At 31.7% G+C, this 21,068-nt stretch overlaps 1 protein-coding gene across 3 annotated transcripts in view; it reads right to left on the bottom strand.

The window, feature by feature from the left end:
* LOC143230219 (uncharacterized) overlaps positions 1-21,068 on the bottom strand; it is a 75,277-nt gene that overhangs the window by 35,066 nt on the left and 19,143 nt on the right. For all 3 annotated transcript variants that reach the window (XM_076463362.1, XM_076463364.1, XM_076463365.1), the window contains 14 exons: positions 19,963-20,031; positions 19,613-19,700; positions 18,740-19,053; positions 15,501-15,651; positions 14,912-15,026; positions 14,411-14,554; positions 12,955-13,197; positions 10,250-10,453; positions 7,097-7,839; positions 4,861-4,995; positions 4,613-4,701; positions 3,455-3,668; positions 2,128-2,288; positions 918-1,223 (listed from right to left, as the gene is read on the bottom strand). In XM_076463362.1, coding sequence (XP_076319477.1) covers positions 918-1,223; positions 2,128-2,288; positions 3,455-3,668; positions 4,613-4,701; positions 4,861-4,995; positions 7,097-7,839; positions 10,250-10,453; positions 12,955-13,197; positions 14,411-14,554; positions 14,912-15,026; positions 15,501-15,651; positions 18,740-19,053; positions 19,613-19,700; positions 19,963-20,031 — 2,976 coding nt within the window. The remainder of the gene's footprint in view (positions 1-917; positions 1,224-2,127; positions 2,289-3,454; positions 3,669-4,612; positions 4,702-4,860; positions 4,996-7,096; positions 7,840-10,249; positions 10,454-12,954; positions 13,198-14,410; positions 14,555-14,911; positions 15,027-15,500; positions 15,652-18,739; positions 19,054-19,612; positions 19,701-19,962; positions 20,032-21,068) is intronic.

Below are 21,068 nucleotides of genomic sequence, written 5' to 3'. Positions count from 1 at the left end.
TACCATTACAAATTCATCCAACCTAGCTATTAAGTTTCTAACTGGAACATTGCTTGTACTCTGAATGAAATTAACTATTATCTGTTCAGAACACAATGTTATACAATACATCATTTGATAGCTGAACATCTTGGCTTTCTATTGGTTACATGTAATATACAATTAAACATAAGAATATTAACATATTGAAAGAGAGGATGTGACATATGGATGTACAAGGAAGGGTCCGATTTTCTGTTAATAGCTCTGTTATTGGACAATACTGAAGGCAATAAAAATTACACCTTTGAACAACAATGATTTTATATTGGGTAATTTATGTTTGATTTCTTATTCTTTCAAGGGGTGTTGGAAAAAACAGAAAAGAAAATGTGTAGAAAAAATATACATGTTCTACTATGGGAAATTAAGATTTTGTATAATATTTCCTTGTAGAATTAGGAACTTAATATGTATATATTATTAAAATTTGGATCATTAGCTATGACTTTATGCTATTCTAATTTGTATAATATAAACAAAAACTAGTTGTAATAAATTTTTAAATGTAAGACTATGTCATGCATGGTAAAGGACATCCAGGGTGAAATAGTTAAACGAACTGTTTCCCAATTTCAAGCAACATGTGTCCCACACTTTTATGGATATGAAAAGGTAGCTGGCTAAGCATTTATCCAAAACAATTTATTGGCCATTCAGTGGATACCATGGCCTCATGGAAACTGACTCTTACATGAACTTGCAATAATATTACCAAATATATAAGATATTGAAACATACACTGTTCACTGAAGTCGCACATATCAAAAGTAAACACAATAACATCTGAATATGTAAAGAAAACACCATTTTAAAAATAAAATCAGCATTTGGTAATGGTACTTCACCTAAGAATATAAAACTAACAGTACAAGAACCTTGTTATTAAGTGTTTCAGTCTCTGTTCTTTCTCCTTGACTTGGAGCAATTACTGCTGTTGAAGTTTGAGTAGCATGTTCAAGACCAAACAGAGGAAGCTGAGAACTAGGGTGGTGAATGTTCTGTCCTAAAGACAGAAAACCTTGTGTAGCAAGAGGTACTAAAGTTGGAATACTGGAAGGAACAACGTATGAATTTCCTTGGGTACTGTAAAGATGAGGACGAAACGTTAACTCTTCCGAGATCCCTCCCTGATTATTTGCTGGAGAAGCACGAGCATGGGTCCCATCTGGACTTGGAACGTACTTTAAAAACAGGAAGAATAAAATCTGAATCAGAATCTAAAACATTAAAGCATTTATTTAATAATGGTAAATGAATGATACTGTTTCTAAGGCTTAACAACACAAAGCAAATCAAGTGAATAAAATTAATGCAAAGATATGAAATATTAGCACTTAAAGAAGGAAAATATCAGCTATATGATGTGGGTACTGAACAAGGATGCTGATTTGTACATGTTAAGACTGTTTAACAGCTATTACAAAAATAAATGTACATCACCCGTGACCACCAAGATTTAACTTCTAGAGAGAGTAAAGCTATTTGTTCATTATTTATACCATAAGCCCATTTATTGAAAGTTACTGATAATTATATTAACAAATACCAGCACCAAGTGAACTCAGACAGCAACTCCAGGAAGCTGATCATTTATGTAGATATTGTTTGTTTGTTTTTTCACTGTAGCAATTTATCTGGACTAGGTTCAACTCTGAAAAGTAAAACTTTAGTACCAAAAACAGTCAAGAAACAAACACAAGAGGTGTTCGTAAAATAGGCAAACAACTATATTTAAACATTTAAAAATTATAAATACCTAGAAAACGTAATGACGTAATTTATAAAAGTTAAAATTAGTTTGGTCTGATATAATTCTAATAAAGTTTCAGTAGAATTTTGCTTTTCATAACATCAATACCTATTCAAATTTTCAAAACCAATCTTAAAATATCTTTAAAAAAATGGACTTGACCATGCAGCCAGTTTCATGTGTTCAGGATATGAAGATGACTAGTAAATCTAATTAAGCTTAGAACTTTTGTTTATTACAATAACCATTAATAACAAAAACATTTTTATACTATCTGTTTCTTGTAACATACCCTAAACAGTTTCAACTGAGAAAAATCAACTAGAATGTAATACCTGCTGAAGAAAGTGTTGTAAGCTTTGTATTTCCAACTGCTGTAAATAAAGGGTATGATAGCACTGAGTCAAGTTTAGTATAAGTTGCTGTTGTTGTTGAAGCTGCTGGCTGTATTGTTGAAGGTTTTCTGGTAGAAAAGGAACCCCAAGGCCAGGTCGACCTGAAGAAGCAACACAGCTTTCAGCACTTGTAACATGTTCATATAGAGCAAGCATTATTTTTATATAGCCAGAATTAGGCTTCTGTTTATAATGATACTTATTTTCACTTTGAATACAAATTAAATAAATTTATATTATTTCATTTTGTAATATGTACTTATCCTACCTCAAGTGAAACTGTGTAAATGATGCATTCAATAAAAAATTTTTACTAACATTTTAACCTTTTCCAGACCCCATGGTTACCAACAGTTCTTCCCCACTCCAGTTACAGCTGGCCAAATAGTAGAATTTAATAACTGGTAGACTCATTAATCAATTACATTCAAATTAATTGATATTTATCAAATGAAATTCAGACAGCTGAAATAACTGGAAACATCCACTTCAGTTAGTTGATTATTTCTGTGACATTAATCAATCTAATAATAATTTTGATTAACACTAATCAGTTTTACAGATTTTCATTGGTAACTGATTAATCAATCTGACCACCTAGCTCTAATCCCCACTGATATTTTATACTATCACAGTGAAAATAAATTCCAAATTACAATTAACTTAGAATACCCTTTCTAAATAATGCTGAGAATGTGTGAAACACTTCACAGAATTTGATTTAGTGGATGTAGCATGTTTTGGTTGTAGTTCTTAAAGATTTGTTGGGAAAATGGTGTTCTGAAATGCGATAATTCCGTCTGGTTCTGACTTTCTATTTTCTCCTGCTGAATATCAAAGGTTTCTTTGTTACTAATAACCAAACCAGCTTCAAGAATTTAACATTTGTTAAGAATTTTCACACAACACTACATGTCAACCATTTAAAAGATCAACTTAAGCCTTTTCTAAATTAAATACATTCAAAGTTATTGATAATTCCATGAGTGGTACAGCAGATTATGTTCAACCAATAATTTCACTGGTGAACAAAGAGAAACAAAATACAAAGGTAAAAAATATTGAAATTTGATTGGAAAAAAAATAAACACAGGGTTTAAGTCTAAAAAAAACCCATTAAAGTGTGATTATTTACAGTTCATATCTAGAGAACAGCTTAACCATTACATAATGCTCCAATCTCAATTGTAAAGAATGTCCGAGTAAAGAAATATTGTTGAATTATAATAAATTGCTTTATGAACCAGAAAAGTTAAACATTAGTTACCTGTACCAGCAGATGGGTGTGATGACATGAAAATGTTAGTTAGAGCTTGCTGGTCTCGCAAGATAGACTGACAGAGATTATTGGTTTGGTCCAACTGGTTTTGGATGTGACGAGAAAAGTGTTGCCATCCTGGTGGTGATGTGGTATTCTGAGTACCACCTATTGATTGTTGTTGATCAGTTTCTCTTTCACTTTCTCGAACAACTTCAACAGACTGGTAATTTCACAAAGATATTAGTCGATCCAAAATATATGGAGCTCAAATCCACCTCTCACAATCAACAATTACATAAAAGTCTTATTAGCTCGCTTGCAATTTCAACCAAAACTACATTATCATATACAGTTGTACAATTTAACTGGTACTGAATGTGTCATAAAACAGAGAACTGTTGTGTTTTACAAAAATAATTTAACTTGCAATTCTGTTTAATTGGAGATTTTTTCTTGTAGAATAATTATCATGTCTTTGGAAAAAATTTATTTCACACCTACATCTTGTACTTTGTTTATATAACTCACACAGATCAAGTTAACTCCACACCTACCTCCTGTGCTTTTTTTATATAACTCACACAGATCAAGTTAACTCCACACCTACCTCCTGTGCTTTTTTTATACAACTCACACAGATCAAGTTAACTCCACACCTACCTCCTGTGCTTTTTTTATACAACTCACACAGATCAAGTTAACTCCACACCTACCTCCTGTGCTTTTTTTATATAACTCACACAGATCAAGTTAACTCCACACCTACCTCCTGTGCTTTTTTTATACAACTCACAGATCAAGTTAACTCCACACCTACCTCCTTTTATATAACTCACACAGATCAAGTTAACTCCACACCTACCTCCTGTGCTCACACAGATCAGGTTAACTTTTTTTATACAACTCACACAGATCAAGTTAACTCCACACCTACCTCCTGTGCTTTTTTTATATAACTCACACAGATCAAGTTAACTCCACACCTACCTCCTGTGTTAACTCCACACCTACCTTTTTTTTTATACAACTCACACAGATCAAGTTAACTCCACACCTACCTCCTGTGCTTTTTTTTTACAACTCACACAGATCAAGTTAACTCCACACCTACCTCCTGTGCTTTTTTTATACAACTCACACAGATCAAATTAACTCCACACCTACCTCTTGTGCTCTACCATAATTTTGTGAAAGCTTTGTTTTGGGATTATAAGCAGATTTGTCCACATTCTTTCCTCTAATCCATTCAAAATCTAAAAAAGAAACAAAAGCATATTCATTAAGTCCACTGTTAAAACTAGAAATACATCAAAATTTATAAAAATGGATTCACCTTGTATCTGTGTATAAATTCAAATAACAATACATCAGGAAAACCAAATCTATTTGCTTCCAGTATTTCAAACACTTACTAGAATGACTATTCAGAGCTGATTTATCTTCATGCCAATTAAACTGGTCTGGAAGGCGTCTCTGTCGAGAGGGATACAAGTTAAAATCAGGACCACCACACGCACTACTTAAAGCCCCATTTTCACTATCACCTCCTAGATAATAAAAATAAAATACTGAATCAAAAATATTCTTATAAAACAGAGCTTAAATATTTTAATTACAAAATAATTGGCTAAAAAGATAAATGTTCTGTGTCAGTCTAACTCCACCATTACTTAACACACACAATCAACAGTCAAAGTATATTCATTACAATGATTACCTATCAAATCATGGTTTACATGAAAAAAACAACCAAGATGCTGAATAGTATAGAAGATCTATAGTGGACTAACTCATTCACATATCATCTCTTTAATAAACATACAGCACTTGTCTATTCAATATCATAATAAACAGAGAGCACTTGTCTGATCAATACAGTAATATGCATAGAGCACCCATCAATTTAATACAATATGCATATAGCACCCGTCTGTTTAATATGATAATACACATATAGCACCTGTCTGTTTAACACAATACACATATAGCACAAGCGTTTGATTAAAGTTGAAAGATAAATTGAGTATTTCACTACTGCTTCTAAAAAGTATTTAATGTTCCTACAGTTGTGTTTAGTGAGAAATCTGTGAAGATAATGAAGTATTAAAGAAAATACAAGTCAGTACACAGTGCCTCAACATGCTCATGAATTTCGTAGTTTTGTGTGTGCTGATATCTGATGAAACGAAACCAAACAAATGGTTTGTACCTTTTTATAGAAGATGAAATAAAGTAGCTCTGTGTTTGAATGCTTACTAGAAAGTCCACAAAACTAATGCATATTTTCAAGGCAAACAAGTACTGATCATATCTTTGGATCATTTACCCTTAAGTCAACAAACCCTTTCTTTTCAAGACAAACACTGGCCATGTCTTTCTATACACAAATATCAACTAAAGTGTCACAGTATCTATTACAGGACATTTTGACATGGCCATGCATGTCTGCCCAAATAAAATACGAGTCAAATGTGTCTAATATAACTACTTAAAAAAAACTTGTAGGAAGTATTTGTTAGCTCAAAAACCCAATTATAGAAAATTCCTTTGATACTCCAGTGTCCAAAACATTTATCATGCACATCTGACCAACTACATCAAACCCCAAATGTTGCCAGAATATCAAAAAGGTATGCCTTACTTATAGTTTACTCACAACTGAAGGAGACAAAATAAAATTCATTTCTGGTGAAATATAACAAAGTTCAGCATGTTATATTAACTCTTTCCAACCTTGTAATCACAAATTAATCATAGGATTTCCACACTATAACTTTCAGTGTTTTACCTTCACAAAATCTGTCCAACTTTAAGCAAACTTATGAGTTTTTTAAATTTCATACTTCAGAGAGAGGTGGTATACAAATTAGAGAAGGGGAAAACCTAGAGCACAAGTGTCACAATTCTCACACTAGGGGACACTGAGGATTTTTTTTAACATCTTTTGATACAACCCAGAACTTAAAAACATTATGTTTTGAAAATATGTTTATTCAGTAAATTCTATACGTAACTCTCAAAGGTCATAGAATGCACACTTTGACCTATCCCATAGTGAAAGGTTAAAACAATTCTTTGAACCCACAACATTGTTACAGTCCATGTTGTCACATCCAATCATTATCTATTTAACAATAGCCTTGCACAGTAATATCTGTTACAAAAGGCTCTATTGTAAGATGAAGGATGTCATGTTCAAAGAATACCCTCTCTACTTGTTTTCCACAATCAATGTAGTACATGAAGAAGACAATTTTTCAACTTTTTAATCAGTACGTCTCCTTACAGAATAGCGTGTATACAAATTCCATTCTTTGATGGTTGAATGACACAGAAGTCAATTGAGAACATGTGTCATTTTCCACATCCTTCTTAATTATGTTACATACTGTTGTATGAAATGCATGAAATTTTTAACTCTTTCTTCTCACCTGTCACAACACAATTTACTTACCATGGCTAAGATAAAATTTAACCTGAAGATGGCCTAAGAAGGTTGAAACTTTGTTCTGTGCTTTATTAAGGTTTTAATTCCCACACCAGCCATCTTATGAATACAACTGATTGTAGATTTCTTCCTGGTTGGTCCTAAATTTATCTCCTCAATATTGCTGCAACTACAGATTGATGTAAAGGTTAGTTACTCACCTTCATCGTCATCATGTTCATCAGGACTTTCTAACGTTTCTTCTGCTTCATCTTCCAGGTTATCTTGAGTACTAGATCCTCCCCAGGTGGCAGCAGCAGTTGTGTCTGGAGCTAAGACACTGTTTGAGCCCTCAACAGGTTCAGACTTCACAGACGATCCGCTACGGCTAGGATGATCTTGGTTTTGAGTATAGCCAAGTTGTTTGGTACGTTCCTGACGCAGGAGTTCTTCTAACATGGACTTCTGTTTTCGAAGCTCATCCCTCAAAGACAGACTTCGATCCAGTTCAGCACCCAATGAGGCCAAAGCTTCCATTCCTTCCCTGGCAACACCTTCTAGTTTACTACCCGTCAACTTACATTTAGTCCTTACTGGCAAGTTTTTTGGCAAGTTTACATCCTTTTTGTTTGATAACGACTCTGATCGTGACCTATTACCTGTTACTCCAGGAACAGAGTTTTGAAGTAAATCTACTAAATTATCTTGTCGGTCAGGAACATTTAACATTCCACTTGCTTCTGGTTTTATCTGAGAAGCAACAGAGGATGGATAGTTTTTGTCTCTTTTCAAACTTCCACCTTCTCCCGATGATCTCTGCTCATAGTTCTGTAAAATCTCCCCAGGAAGATGCTGTTGCAGTTGTGATAACTGTTCCTGCATAGTCAGTAACTCGTACCTCTCCTCTTCAAGCTGTTCTCCTTCCTGTTGTTGCTGTTCCACGTAATCCCCTACTTCAGTTAATCTAGTTGCATGAAATAAAACTGAAATTAACATAGTTGATCACTTGAAATCATATACTTATCGTACAAGTAATTATCTAAATGGTAATATCATATTTTTATTTTATTAGAATACCTTACGTGGCTAAGTTTAAATACAAAATAACTCTAGTAGGAAGAAATCAGACAAGTACATGACTAACTTAACAACCTACATATACTCAGATTGAATAAAGTAATTTACACTAATCAATTACACACATTGTTTTCACAGCAGGAATAATTTCAGAACATAGTTTAATGCTAATATTATAAAGCTCATGTTTCTGTATTTAAGGCTTCAGCTATCAATATCCAATATACTATATATTTATAAAGGATACTTAGTTCTATGATACTATATATTTATAAAGGATACTTAGTTCCATGATAATATATATTTATAAAGGATACTTAGTTCCATGATACTATATATTTTTAAAGGATACTTAGTTCCATGATACTATATATTTATAAAGGATACTTAGTTCCATGATACTATATATATTTTAAAGGATACTTAGTTCCATGATACTATATATTTATGAGGATACTTAGTTCCAAGATGCTAGTTTCAAAAGGATACTTAGTTCCAAGATACTATTTTCAAAAGGCTAGTTAGTTTCAAGCTATAATTATATTCTAAAGAATATTTAGTTTCAAACTACAATATTTGAGCCTATAGTTTCAGGTATACATGGTAAATGAAATGAAGTTTTGCAACTTAGCACATCATATTCCACAAACAATGTGTCACAGTAAAGTGAATTTTGTGAGTGTTTTAAATGTATTATTCAAATGCAAAAACATCTATAACATGTTGCCACCACAACCATCATACAGATTTCTTTCACATGCTTCCCATGAGCATAAAAAGGCCTTTCAAACTCAATGCAGCTCATTTAACCAACATGAAACTGAGTGCTTAGTGACCTATCACTGAACACTGGGGACCATACATTATCTACAATAAACCTTTCTTCACTGCTACAAAATCTCTTTCAGAACAGAATTACTCTACACTACTTTATGAATAATCACCTCACTCACCAGCAAATTTCTATTTGAAATGATGCCACGAGAGTTGTTACACAAATCCAGACCTAAAGGATATCACTATAGAAAGAGGTCAGTATACTAAAGGAGAAGCACAACATTGTTGTAAAACCTGCATTTTGGACAGCTGATTTGAATGACCAGACATCATGTTATGGTGATGCCCCTTAATGCAATATGACAACTTCAGCATCTGCATTCATATTATCCCCTTAACACCCATATACAGTTTTGTCTTCCAGTACAAGAGAATCAGGTTTCCAAGTACTATGTCAAGGCTGTACTTCAAGGTATCAAATAAAGAGGAAGTGGACTATGAATGAGTAAGTAACTGGAACTTTCTGTAACTTGTTACACATTCCTATCAACTGAAAGATGTTACTTAAAATAAACAATAAAGAACCAATACAGTTATACAGTTAGTATGTGATCAAAAATTTATCTGAACAAATTACAGAATGACTATGACCTATCTTTAAAAATCCATTTAACAAAGATGCTATTTTTTGTAAAGTACATTAAATTAAAACAAAAATCGCATGCCAACTGTATATTACAATATGTATCAGATCTAGAATATGTTGACATTTCATAGGAAGAGTGATGAAAGTCAGTGATCCATGTGACCAAGTCAACTAAATGAAAGTCAGTGATCCATATGACCAAGTCAACTAAATGAAAGTCAGTGATCCATGTAACCAAGTCAACTAAATGAAAGTCAGTGATCCATGTGACCAAGTCAACTGTACACAATATAATCAAGAAGGATGTCTACATATGACAAACGTCACAATGTCAAACAAGTAGATATGTAAAGGGTTTCATGTTATTCTATGCAGACATACCAATCAAGTCACCAGATAGTGTATACTAATTTTTATGAAATCAGACTTTTGAACTAGCAATTGAAATTACTCCCTACAGTACATGAAGTAAGAAAAGCATGCAGGGATAAATGATGTGCTTCTGATATGACAGCCCTTTTGCAATAGAAATTACACTACAAGAATATTTACAAAAAGCTATCAGATAATAATACATGATCAGACAGCTACATGGTCTGTAAAAATATGGCACAGTTTAAAAAAGTAACCTCTGTAAGTTTAGTGGCTGCAAAAAGTTTTCTAGACAGGTATTAGCATCACCACCATTTAACTGTGAACATGGTTCTAATACTTCAATTAGATTGATATATAAGGCAAAAAAGCTTGCAACAAATAAGTTTTAACATGCTTAGTTTAACATTTAATAATTCATTAACCCATGAATAATTTGTAACCATTAACCACTTTGAGCTGCTATTATTTCAACTGCTCTACAACTTCAAGAAGTACATACTTGGTGACTCCTTGCTGTTGGTGTCTTGTCTTTTTTTCAAATCCATCATGTGCTTCTTGTACATTGGGTTTGTGCTCTGCTTTCAATGAATCTAAAACTTGTACATATGCTTGAGGAACTGTTTCACCTGTATCTTTGGACTGTTGAACTGTACTCAGCAACCCTTGTAACTTCTGTAGTTTATCTTTTGCAGCTTGTAGCTTCCTAATGACAAAACATATTAAACATTTAAATCCTAAAAGGTTTCATGGTTACTGTCATTGAACAAATTCTGTTTTAATCCCAAATGAAAACTGAACAAGTAATCCACACCATTAGCCTAAATATTTTATAGTGTAGCCATTATATCCAAATCATAATTAATCTTGAAAACTGTGCTAAGATACAATTTATTAACCATTCCCACTTTTGAACAGAAGTCTACAAGAAAGACATATAATCAGTAGCAACCACCATCAACTCTTGAGTTACTCTGGGGTTTGACTCTCACTTTTATACTACACTACAAAGAATATGTTTCCTAAGCAACATAAATTATAATGGAATTTTGGGGTACTAATATAATTATATGATTTTTGGTTCTTCCAAAATGTATATATAAAGTTTTAAGAAAATGTTGTTTCACATCTGCCATGTGCAAAATTTGATAAGGCTTGGTACCTATAGCAAGCAGCAACTGAATACAAAGAGATCATAACTAGAAGGGATACATTTTTCTATACTTTTTTATTTACTATTCTATGTTTTGAGAAAATAAGTTTTAAGAACAATTTGTAAATAGTGATAATGTATTATAATTGAAATGTGGCCATTTTACAAAATACTAGTCCATTAAATCACAGCTAAGACAGGTCACTTTGTAACGGTCGGTGTTATTCTTTGATATGGTAACACGAGTTCACGTGCACCACTTCATTGCAATTTCCGTAATGTTGGCCAGGAATAACTGAAATGTTAATGTAATAACATAGATGTATAATGTTATATTAAACATTTGTGTTATAATTTGTCATTCTAGAAAGCATAAATTATGTGTATTCCCCCTTTTTTTATTCTGGATATGATGTTAGTTAACCCTAACTTCCAAAGCATCCTTTTACTGTGCATGTCACGAGGTTTTAGCAGCTTACCTTCAACATTTCATTAAATTATTTTTGGTTTATATTACCAAGCTTGTAATCCACATTTTAATAGTGTCCAAGTTTAAAGTTCTTAATTTTACAAATAACCATGAAACTGTGCATGCTAAAACTTTCAATGTATTGTTACAATGCAAGTCTTTTGTACACAACACAATCCATGTTTTAACAGTTTTTCTACTAACTACAGTGGAACCCCTCTAAAGCAGCCACCTTTGGAACTAAGACAAACTGGCCTGATTAGAGGGGTTCCACTCTACATAATTAGGGATTATATAAAGAAAAAAAGGGACTGTGATTGAATGACCACTTTCAAGGAATGACTGAATCTGAGGGGTGGCCGCTTAGAGGGGTTCCACTGTAGTCTTATAAGGAAAGCAGTGAATTAAAATATTTTCTCTCTACTGTTTTATATAAACCAACAATAAATATCAGAGAATTACAGACATTTTCTTAAAGTCAAGATGTGAGAGTGTGGCACAAGGTTTTGACTTTCTGGTTTATTCATCACTAAATCAAAAAGATTGGCAATGATGAATGTAAGGTTATATTTCAGCCATATCTATACTATATGTAATTTATGTTAAACTTGGGGCATCTTGCAAGGATAGTAAGAATGTCTAAAAAAAGCAAATCAGAAAGTAGTGACACATTATCAGAAGAGCTAATATTGAAAACAAATATTAAATATTTCCTTTTGAATTTACAAAAAATTGACTTAACCACATCAAATCTAATATTACAATTGTTCAGTTAAATTTGAATGTAATTTAAAAGTTGTGACATGCACAATTTGACCCTAACTGAAGTTACTGGGTTACAAAAAGTAAAAAAAACTACAACAGGTATTTCCCAGTTGTTTAGTTTATTTTTAAGTGTTGTTAACTTTGGAAGAATATCTTTTGTTCATTCATAAAACCAATTCCTGGTGGCTAAAATGTTGACATACCACAAGTTACTGCTATAGCTACTTTACTGACTTTATATTGAACTAGAATTCCTTAATATAATCATTTTTAGCCAGTGGCTCTACCCATTTTTGTCAATGAGCTTCATTACAAATTGTTTTGGTCTTATGCTGTTACAATATAGAAAGACAGCAGTGAAGGAATGTGACAATGAATCAATGACAAAGGAGAAAAATGAATAAAAAAAACTGGACACAGACCATTACATTTACAAGAAACAACAGTTTCTTAGCCAATACAAATCTATACTTTGAGATGAGTAAAAGACATTAAAGCATTATTTACAGGCAAGACTCCATGGAACTGGACAGCAACTGAAACCTTTCATTTTTAAGTTCATTTTGTATGTGAAATTCACTAAATAAATATAATACTGCAATTTTAAAATGTTTGAGTTAAAATACAATTACATTTCTTACCTAATTTTTGAAATGTAATATCCAGGTGAACATTCACCTCCTCAGAAGTGAGCACCAATCATGATAGGATTAAATGGGACATGTACTTTAGAAGTATGAAACATGTGTAATCCAACTGTCAAAGATACTAGATATATTCTGTATTATCACTTTTACTTGACACATAATCAAGGTTTTACCTGACTTTATCTTGCATTTCTAGATCAGTTTCACTAGGATTCTGAGTGACAGATGGAGGTGGCTGAGACACTGCTCCTTGTCCAGTTATGTTGTCAGACTCTTCATTTGCACTTCCTTCTGCTTCATAATGCCTTCTTGCAGGAAACCTGTCTTGCTGGTCTCTTCTTAGGTTGTCTTTTTTAACCTGTCTCGAAGGAGGTAAAGGTGCTTGCCTTGCATCACTATGTGTCAAAGCCTGGGAACTAACATTAAAAAAGAAGTGTTACTGTTATAACACAAACAGTTTGTAATGTGATGGAAGTATGCATCCCAATATTTCTTGGAGTTCAACAACATGGTGTGAACCATGAGTATGTGTGTATGTACAGTGAAATTACATGAGCACTGGGGAAGATGTTAAAGCATATTCAGTACAGTGTATGTTAGAGATGTTAGTGTTTTATTAGAACTAAAACTTGCATAAACAAAACTGGGTGAGTTGTCTTTTAAAATAGAATAAATTGAACTGCAAATAAACTGATAAATCAAAAAACTAATGATATTTTTGCATGGAGCTTACAAACATGTTCACACAACTTCAAATTAAAAATGTAAATTCATATCTCTTCTCTTTTTTCACAACTTTGATTAGTCCAAAAAGACTTTTTACTGGCAACTCTCTATTGATTCAAAGCTTCACTAAACAATAGATATTGATCTCACTTCAAATAATTTTATACATAGCAGAAAAATAATGAACATTCTTTGAAATAATAAATTTCAGCCACTGTTTTATCCAAATATAATGTGAACAAGTGTTACCAAAGTCCTGAAGCCTAGACATTCTGATGTGTCATATCAATTACTGTTATACATTTTGTTTCTTCAATGCAATAAATACACTTTGTTCCCTAGGGTTGTAAGAAGTCAAAAGGACACTCCAATCATTGATAGATACTTTAGTGTAAAATAAACATCACATACAATAAAACTACGCAAAGAAACATTTTGCAAATTTACTGAAATGGGTATTTCCTTTTATTTGAAGCAATGCATGAACATAGTAGAATTTACCTTATGAAGATTTAAATACACAACATGGAACATGATAAAACTGCTGTCAAATGTACACCTATACTACATTTCTTACACTTCAGGTCAGTACCTTAACTATAACTTTTCTGACAAACCTGATACAAAACTTTATTAATAAATCTTACATCCTAAAATATTTATATTATTTCACATCTTATCAAGAAAAGTTTTAACCTGTTGTCAGCTGTTCAAATATGACCAGTTACACACAACAGTATGAAGATTAATTTTTTTTTAATAATACAAATACATGACTTCTGATAGAAATGTTAAATGTACTCTCTTAACATACTGATTTTAAATGTTCTTTCTTTAGTGGTGGTACCTTAATAAATATATTTTAAATAAAAAAATAAAATGTTACTGAACACTTCCAGTTACCTTGGTCCAAGGAACTTGGTTTCTTGTCTATTATCTTTGGGCAGCTGGTTGAAATAATCCTGGAACTCTGGTACTTCTGGATCTTGTAGGTTATCTACCATTGTCCTTAACTGTTGCAATGTCTTCTTCATGTGTTCCAGTTTTCTATGGAACATCAATGATCATTGTAATACATCTTTCTTTCCAAAAATAATTTGTCAAATATTCCAATATGTATTTTGAGAAAAACACTCTGGAAAATCACATTTATGAAGGTTTGTTAAAGTACCCTTATTTTTAAGAGACTTTTCTTTTGTATTCTACACTAGAAGACGACAAAAACACATCATGAAGTTTTGTTATGACAGTTTAACCAAATGAAAAAGAAATTCATATACCATATTTAAGCTACAGAATTTCATAATATAATAAATGAAATATCTTATAACAGCATCTTAGAAAGGGATAGTTATAGCTATCAAACTATTTTCTAAGTTTTTTAAATCCCTAGCATTCACTGACTTCATTTTTTCTCTAGTTTCATATGAATCCAACAGCTGTTGAGCTTCTTGCAGAGTAGAGTCAGCAGATGATGACTGGGAAGCACTTTGATTTACTTTTACAGCAATCTGAGTTTCTGTAAAATAAAGTAATAATGATAAACAGAGTGGATGGGTTAACTAAAAACTGTAATAACTGCTTGTTCCAAACTATACAAAATCATGTGGAGATATTACAGATACAAAAACAATTAGTAATGATTATCACATGTAGTTGTTTGTCTCTAAATGAAAATTGGATTGATACAGCATTAGCCTGTAAAATTATACGTCACTTTTCACATTACATACATAAAGTTTCAATATAATTTGAATCCCTTACCAGTATTTGGTACATCAGAATCAATAATGTTCAACCCTATGGAGTACTTTTCCTTCAATAACTGAAACTAATATTTCTGATTAGGTTCTTTCTATGAGCAGAACCCTGGGATAAATTTTCTTCTAAATCATGAATTTTTATTTATTGAAAAAAAACTTATTTGAGGAATTGTATAGAGTATTCTTCTGCTAATAGTTTCTTACTATCATAAGAACAAGAATAAACTCACCTAACACATTTCCTCCTTGTAAACCCGATAGTTCCCTCAACAGTTGGTCCATTTGATTTTTTTTCTCCTGCAGTTCTATCAACTTGTTTTCAAACTTGTTTTTGTGCCAGCTAACAACTTCTTCTGGGACATCTTCAACTAGTTCTTCACCCTAGAGTATCAGTTGGCCTTACAATAAATACTATGTATTTTAATAATGAACCAATGATAACCATTCAAAGATATGTTTAGGAACTACAAGTTAACTGAAGTGTGACAAAAACATTCACATTACATGCTTGTAATATACATCAGTCCCCATTAAGCTTCAGTTCTCATTCAAACATTCTTAAGATAAACTACAAGGACCTTAAAGTGACATGAATAATGGGTGTGCTCAATCTGCCTATGTATCATTACATATTTTTAATTACTTCATGTTGTCACAAATTAGCAAAGACTACAAATGCTAAATTTAGTGCCTGCTATGGTAATTAGGTAAAAACTTTCTAGCTTTACCATCTTTCAATTAAAAGGCATAAACAACCATTTAGTAACAGATAACAGTAATAATAAAACAGCATATTCATTCAGATGACTGAAGTTTAGAAATGTTACTATACACGAAGTTTGTAATTACATTCAACATGTTATCAACAAAATGTTGAAGTCTTAGCTATCATTCACTTAGTTCCAGTAAAGTTTTCAGTGCTTCCATATATCTAAAAACAAAACCTTTGTTGTAACAAAGTACTCAGTTTGTCATCATTCATCCACTAAGTAATATTTCAATGCATCTGAATAACTTAATGTAGTAAAACTAATCCATTCTTAAAAAACATATACTGATTACTTTAATATTATATAATTTCCTTTATAATCTATCTGGATACAGGAGATAAAAATGCACATATCACTATCGATTTACAGTAACATTCAAAACTTTTCTACCTAGTTATGGCTTCCAAGTATTAGTGCAAACTACAAATTTGTTCTATAAATATTCCTAAAATATAATTAACTTTATATCCTTCCATCTTCTTTATATACATAAATCAGAAAGTTCAACCCACATGACATGACCTGTCATCACACATTTTAATTTATATTTATTTAAAACGTTAACTCATTCCCAGCTTTTGAATTACTAGATGTACAAATAAGTTTAATCACCAGGCCAAAACTACTAAAGAAATTATTTTAAAACACTTTATAACTTAGCTACAAAGCCTGTTGAACTGTAATAATTCTAGGTTAATTTATGCTTTCATCACATTATTTTGCATTCTAAGTAGTTAAAAATCCATACTTTAACAAAATGCAAGTTTTAAGTTCTTGATTCTACAAATCTATTTTTACAAAATCTTGGGTTTCCTCTAGTGTGACACATTTGTCTCCAAGTATCTTCTTGTCTCATTTATTCACCACATCTCCAAAATGGAGAAAAGTAAACATAAATTATTCACTACAGAATTATTATTACTCAGACAAACCATTATTTTTATAGCTTTCAATTCTGTTTTATTACAGAGATATCAATAGAAAATCAGACCCCCTCCCTGCTATACCCACCTGTCACACCTTTTTTTTAAGATTTTTTAATAGCTCTTTCTTAAATTTAGTTACATATTACTTATAACCAATTGAAAGCCAAGGTTTTAATCTATCAAATGACATATTATATTACACTGTATTCTGAACAGGAAACTGCCAGTTTTGCTTTTAGTACAGGCTTCATTCCCACAAGAAATGTAGTAACTAGTTTTGATAAATTTGTAATGGCTCTTTCTACATAGTGAGAAAGCCAGAAAAATTTTGAAAATTAAGGAAAATTGTTCACTTTTTGCATGTTATCAGTATATGTTCTTTGTCGCATTATATAATAAAAGTTATTTAGAGCATTACTACCATTAGTACAGAAAAAAATAGGATCATATGTCATTGACAGTCAACAGCAAGAAAAAAGATTGGGTAATTACTTTATTTCTTGATTTTCATGTTTATTCATTATTTATTATTATAAAAATAACTAAAATGTAAAAATAGGGATCTGTTTAGGTTAGTTAAAATTAGATTAGGTAAAATAAATAACATAATATTTCACAAAGCACATATGGGCAGCTTGTAGTAGCTTGTCAACAATGTAATTTGACAGTGTAATGCAAAATGCACATGCTCCAAGTGGTTTACAACTTATAACAGTGCTAATAGTAGTTAGACACAGTTCAAAGGCCAATAAAACAATAAATGTAATTATGATTAGATGTACACTATTACAAGTTTAAAGTTACTTAGGATGAATGAATGTAGTTTCATGTTACAACTGAAGTCATTCTAGAAATAAAGGGGAGTAATTTTTACATATTTATTTTTTGATTGTTAGGAAGTTGGTGAAATTGACCAATTACATGTAGATAGGGTAGAGAAAATAACAAAATAAAGTGTCACTGAAAAAAAACATTTTAACTTTCACAAAGGAAACTTTGAGATGAAGAAATGTTTTTATTAACCTTAACATCAAAATTACTTTACACATGAACAATTCAAAACAAATACTCAATATATTCATGGACAAACCTTTATTTTAGATTATTGAAAATACTTCACTAAAAATATTTCTGTATGTCAAAGACTCGTATGGTTAACTGAAAGACTACCACATTTTGTGAAGATACATACACCATATTAAAAGTTAGAAGTATTAAATCTATATAGACTTCAAACAAGTATAAAATAAGTCATGTGGTCAGTCAAATAGAATGAGCCCGTGCTAAGAAAGTTAATTGTTGAAATACTTGTTTCTGTTGACAAATTGCTGAACAAGCTAGTTTTTAGAATTTGTTCAAAACATATTAAAATTTTTATCTCTAGCAATGTAATACTGGAGTTAGGATTATTAATTTTGTTCTATAATCAATATAGTTTATTTGTTTTTAAATTTCATGCAGAGCAACATGAGAGCTATCAACACAAGCCATCCTTAATTTAGCTGTGGAAAACTAGAGGGAAGGCAGCTAGTCATCACCATCAACTTCCAACTCTTTTACCAATGAATAATGCGATTCACCATCACTTTATAATGCCCCTAAGGCTGAAAGTGTGAGAATGTTTGGAGTGATGGGGACTCAAACCTGTAAACCGGAGATAGTGAGTCGAATGCCTTAACCACGTGGCCATGCAATATAATTTAACTTAAAAGTAACAGTTACAAATACTAATACAATGCAGGTGTGTATAAACAATAAATTAACACTACTTGCCTTCTGAGTATGATCTGTTATCTCTTTCAGAAGTTGCAACTTCTGATGAACAGACCTTTCAATCTCACCAACAGAGGGAGCTGCACATCTAGCTTCCTCTTCTACAGGATAGTTCTGAGATTCTTCATTCTTAACGGAAACAGGAATATATGCACTGGCAGCCTGTCCCCAGTCAGAATCCAAATCATTCCATGTCTCATATGCACCAACAGTCGAGTCATGCACTTGTCCTGATTCTGCCATTTTTAAAGAGTTGCCACTCTTGTGGTCATTGCCATGATCTTTATTCCAACCTTCGTCACGATCAGGTGGTTCTTTAATAGCATCCGGACAATTCAATATCAGAATTAAAGGTAAAAGGAAACCTCTTTATAGTAATGGTGATTTTTCATAGAAAATAAATTTCACTATTTATTTTAACATACCAATCATGTGCTATGAACTCCTCCTTATTTCATTTTTTTACTCAGAAACAAACATTCAGACAAGCATACAGTTGAAGGTAAACAAGAAAGACATGCCAATTAACAAAAATGACAGATAAATATTCATAAATGATAAAAAAATTAAGGAAACATAACCAAGTTCAATGACAAGTCAAACTAAACAAGAGAGACTATTATGAACTTTGTTGTAAAACAAGTGTGATGCTACTGGATATAACTATGGATTTTTCTAAGTTTTAGTTAAAAATTAAGTCACTTCTTCCAACATTTATTATATTTTAAATGTTAGCTTAGAGCTTTTCTTGAAATCAAAATCCATAACTTAAAGTACAAGAAAATTTTACTTACACAACTTTTATAATATATTAAAACAAATGAAATTACAATTTTTTCCATTAAATGGTAATATTTTTCTCTGCAGACATACCATGGTAAATTCGTGCTTCAGCCAATTTATATTCAGCTTTCTTCTGGAGAAACATCAACATTTCTTGTTGTTCTTTCAGAGCAGCCAACTTTAAATAGAAGATGTCCAACAGCCACATTATTATGATACTAATATTTATACTTATTACATATCAGTAACTTTACTACCACAGTTTACATTCAAAATGTCAGTGTAAGAACATACACCTCTACAAAAACTGTTTTACAGATCCCATGTTATATACATAGACAGCACTGTTCTATAAAAACAAATTATATATAACAAACATTCTAAGATATCTTTTATGTAACAACTTTACACACAGATCTAAAACAACAACAGAAACTTACTTTTTCTTGAGAATCGATCATTTTTTTTAACAGCTGATTTCGTTTATCTAAGGGACTACTATCTTCAGCCTAAAAACAATCATAAAATGGAAAATTCAAGCTTCAAATAAAATTCTTTAACTCAAATGCATTCATCACACAAAAGTTCTTCATGTTTCATAGACTGAAAACACAACAACAAACAAGGCAGTGTTAGTAATTACTAATCATAGTGTTAATACTTCATCGAAAAAACATAGAAGTGATTAAAAAAAGGATTTTTCTAGGAAGCACTGTGTAGGAAAGTGTTCAGACTGTCAGCACTGTGTAGGAAAGTGTTCAGACTGTCAGCACTGTGTAGGAAAGTGTTCAGACTGTCAGCACTATGTAGGAAAGTGTTCAGATTGTCAGCACTATGTAGGAAAGTGTTCAGACTATCATGAAATGAACTATTATTTTTATATATTAAAAGTGGTATCCTTTGTTGTAAAAAATTATTTTATTTTAAGATCTCCATTTTCTATAGTACTACATTTACAAATTATATAACCAAACCCTCACATACAGTCCTAGTGAAAGTTGTGTTCTTGTTGTGAAGATAATAATTTTGTATAATAAAACTGTGTTCTATTATACAAAAATGATTGTTGGACATACCACAGTTTTTTTCTAACTGCATGAATCTTGAATATGCAAGTGTGTGAAATTTTTATGTGCTTCTATTTGTGGTACCACCCAGCAGATGGTGCAACATTACATTTATTACTTTGGTCACATAGCTACTTGTATACAAGCTACACCCACTATAGTAAGATTAAGTTGAATATAAACAATTATCAATGGTACTACATTATGCTAACCTTCAAATAATCTTAATTAAAGATTAGCTGCACAGTGTTAAAGCTTCCCATCAGTTTTCAATTATAGAAAATACAGGTAAACAAAGCTATCATTCCCATTACTAGTTACAGTGGCCAAATATACACTGAAAAACATGTTTGATGGCAGGTCATAACCAATCATACATGACGATCAATCATAACCAATAATGCAAGATTTGAATTTTTGATTTGGTTACATAATGGCATCATTCAAAAAAAGTACTGAAATAACATCATAAAGATAAA

The sequence above is a fragment of the Tachypleus tridentatus genome, chromosome 10 (assembly GCF_004210375.1).
Source record: "Tachypleus tridentatus isolate NWPU-2018 chromosome 10, ASM421037v1, whole genome shotgun sequence".
NCBI lineage: Eukaryota > Metazoa > Arthropoda > Merostomata > Xiphosura > Limulidae > Tachypleus > Tachypleus tridentatus.
This window is presented reverse-complemented; position numbering and strand designations above follow the sequence as displayed.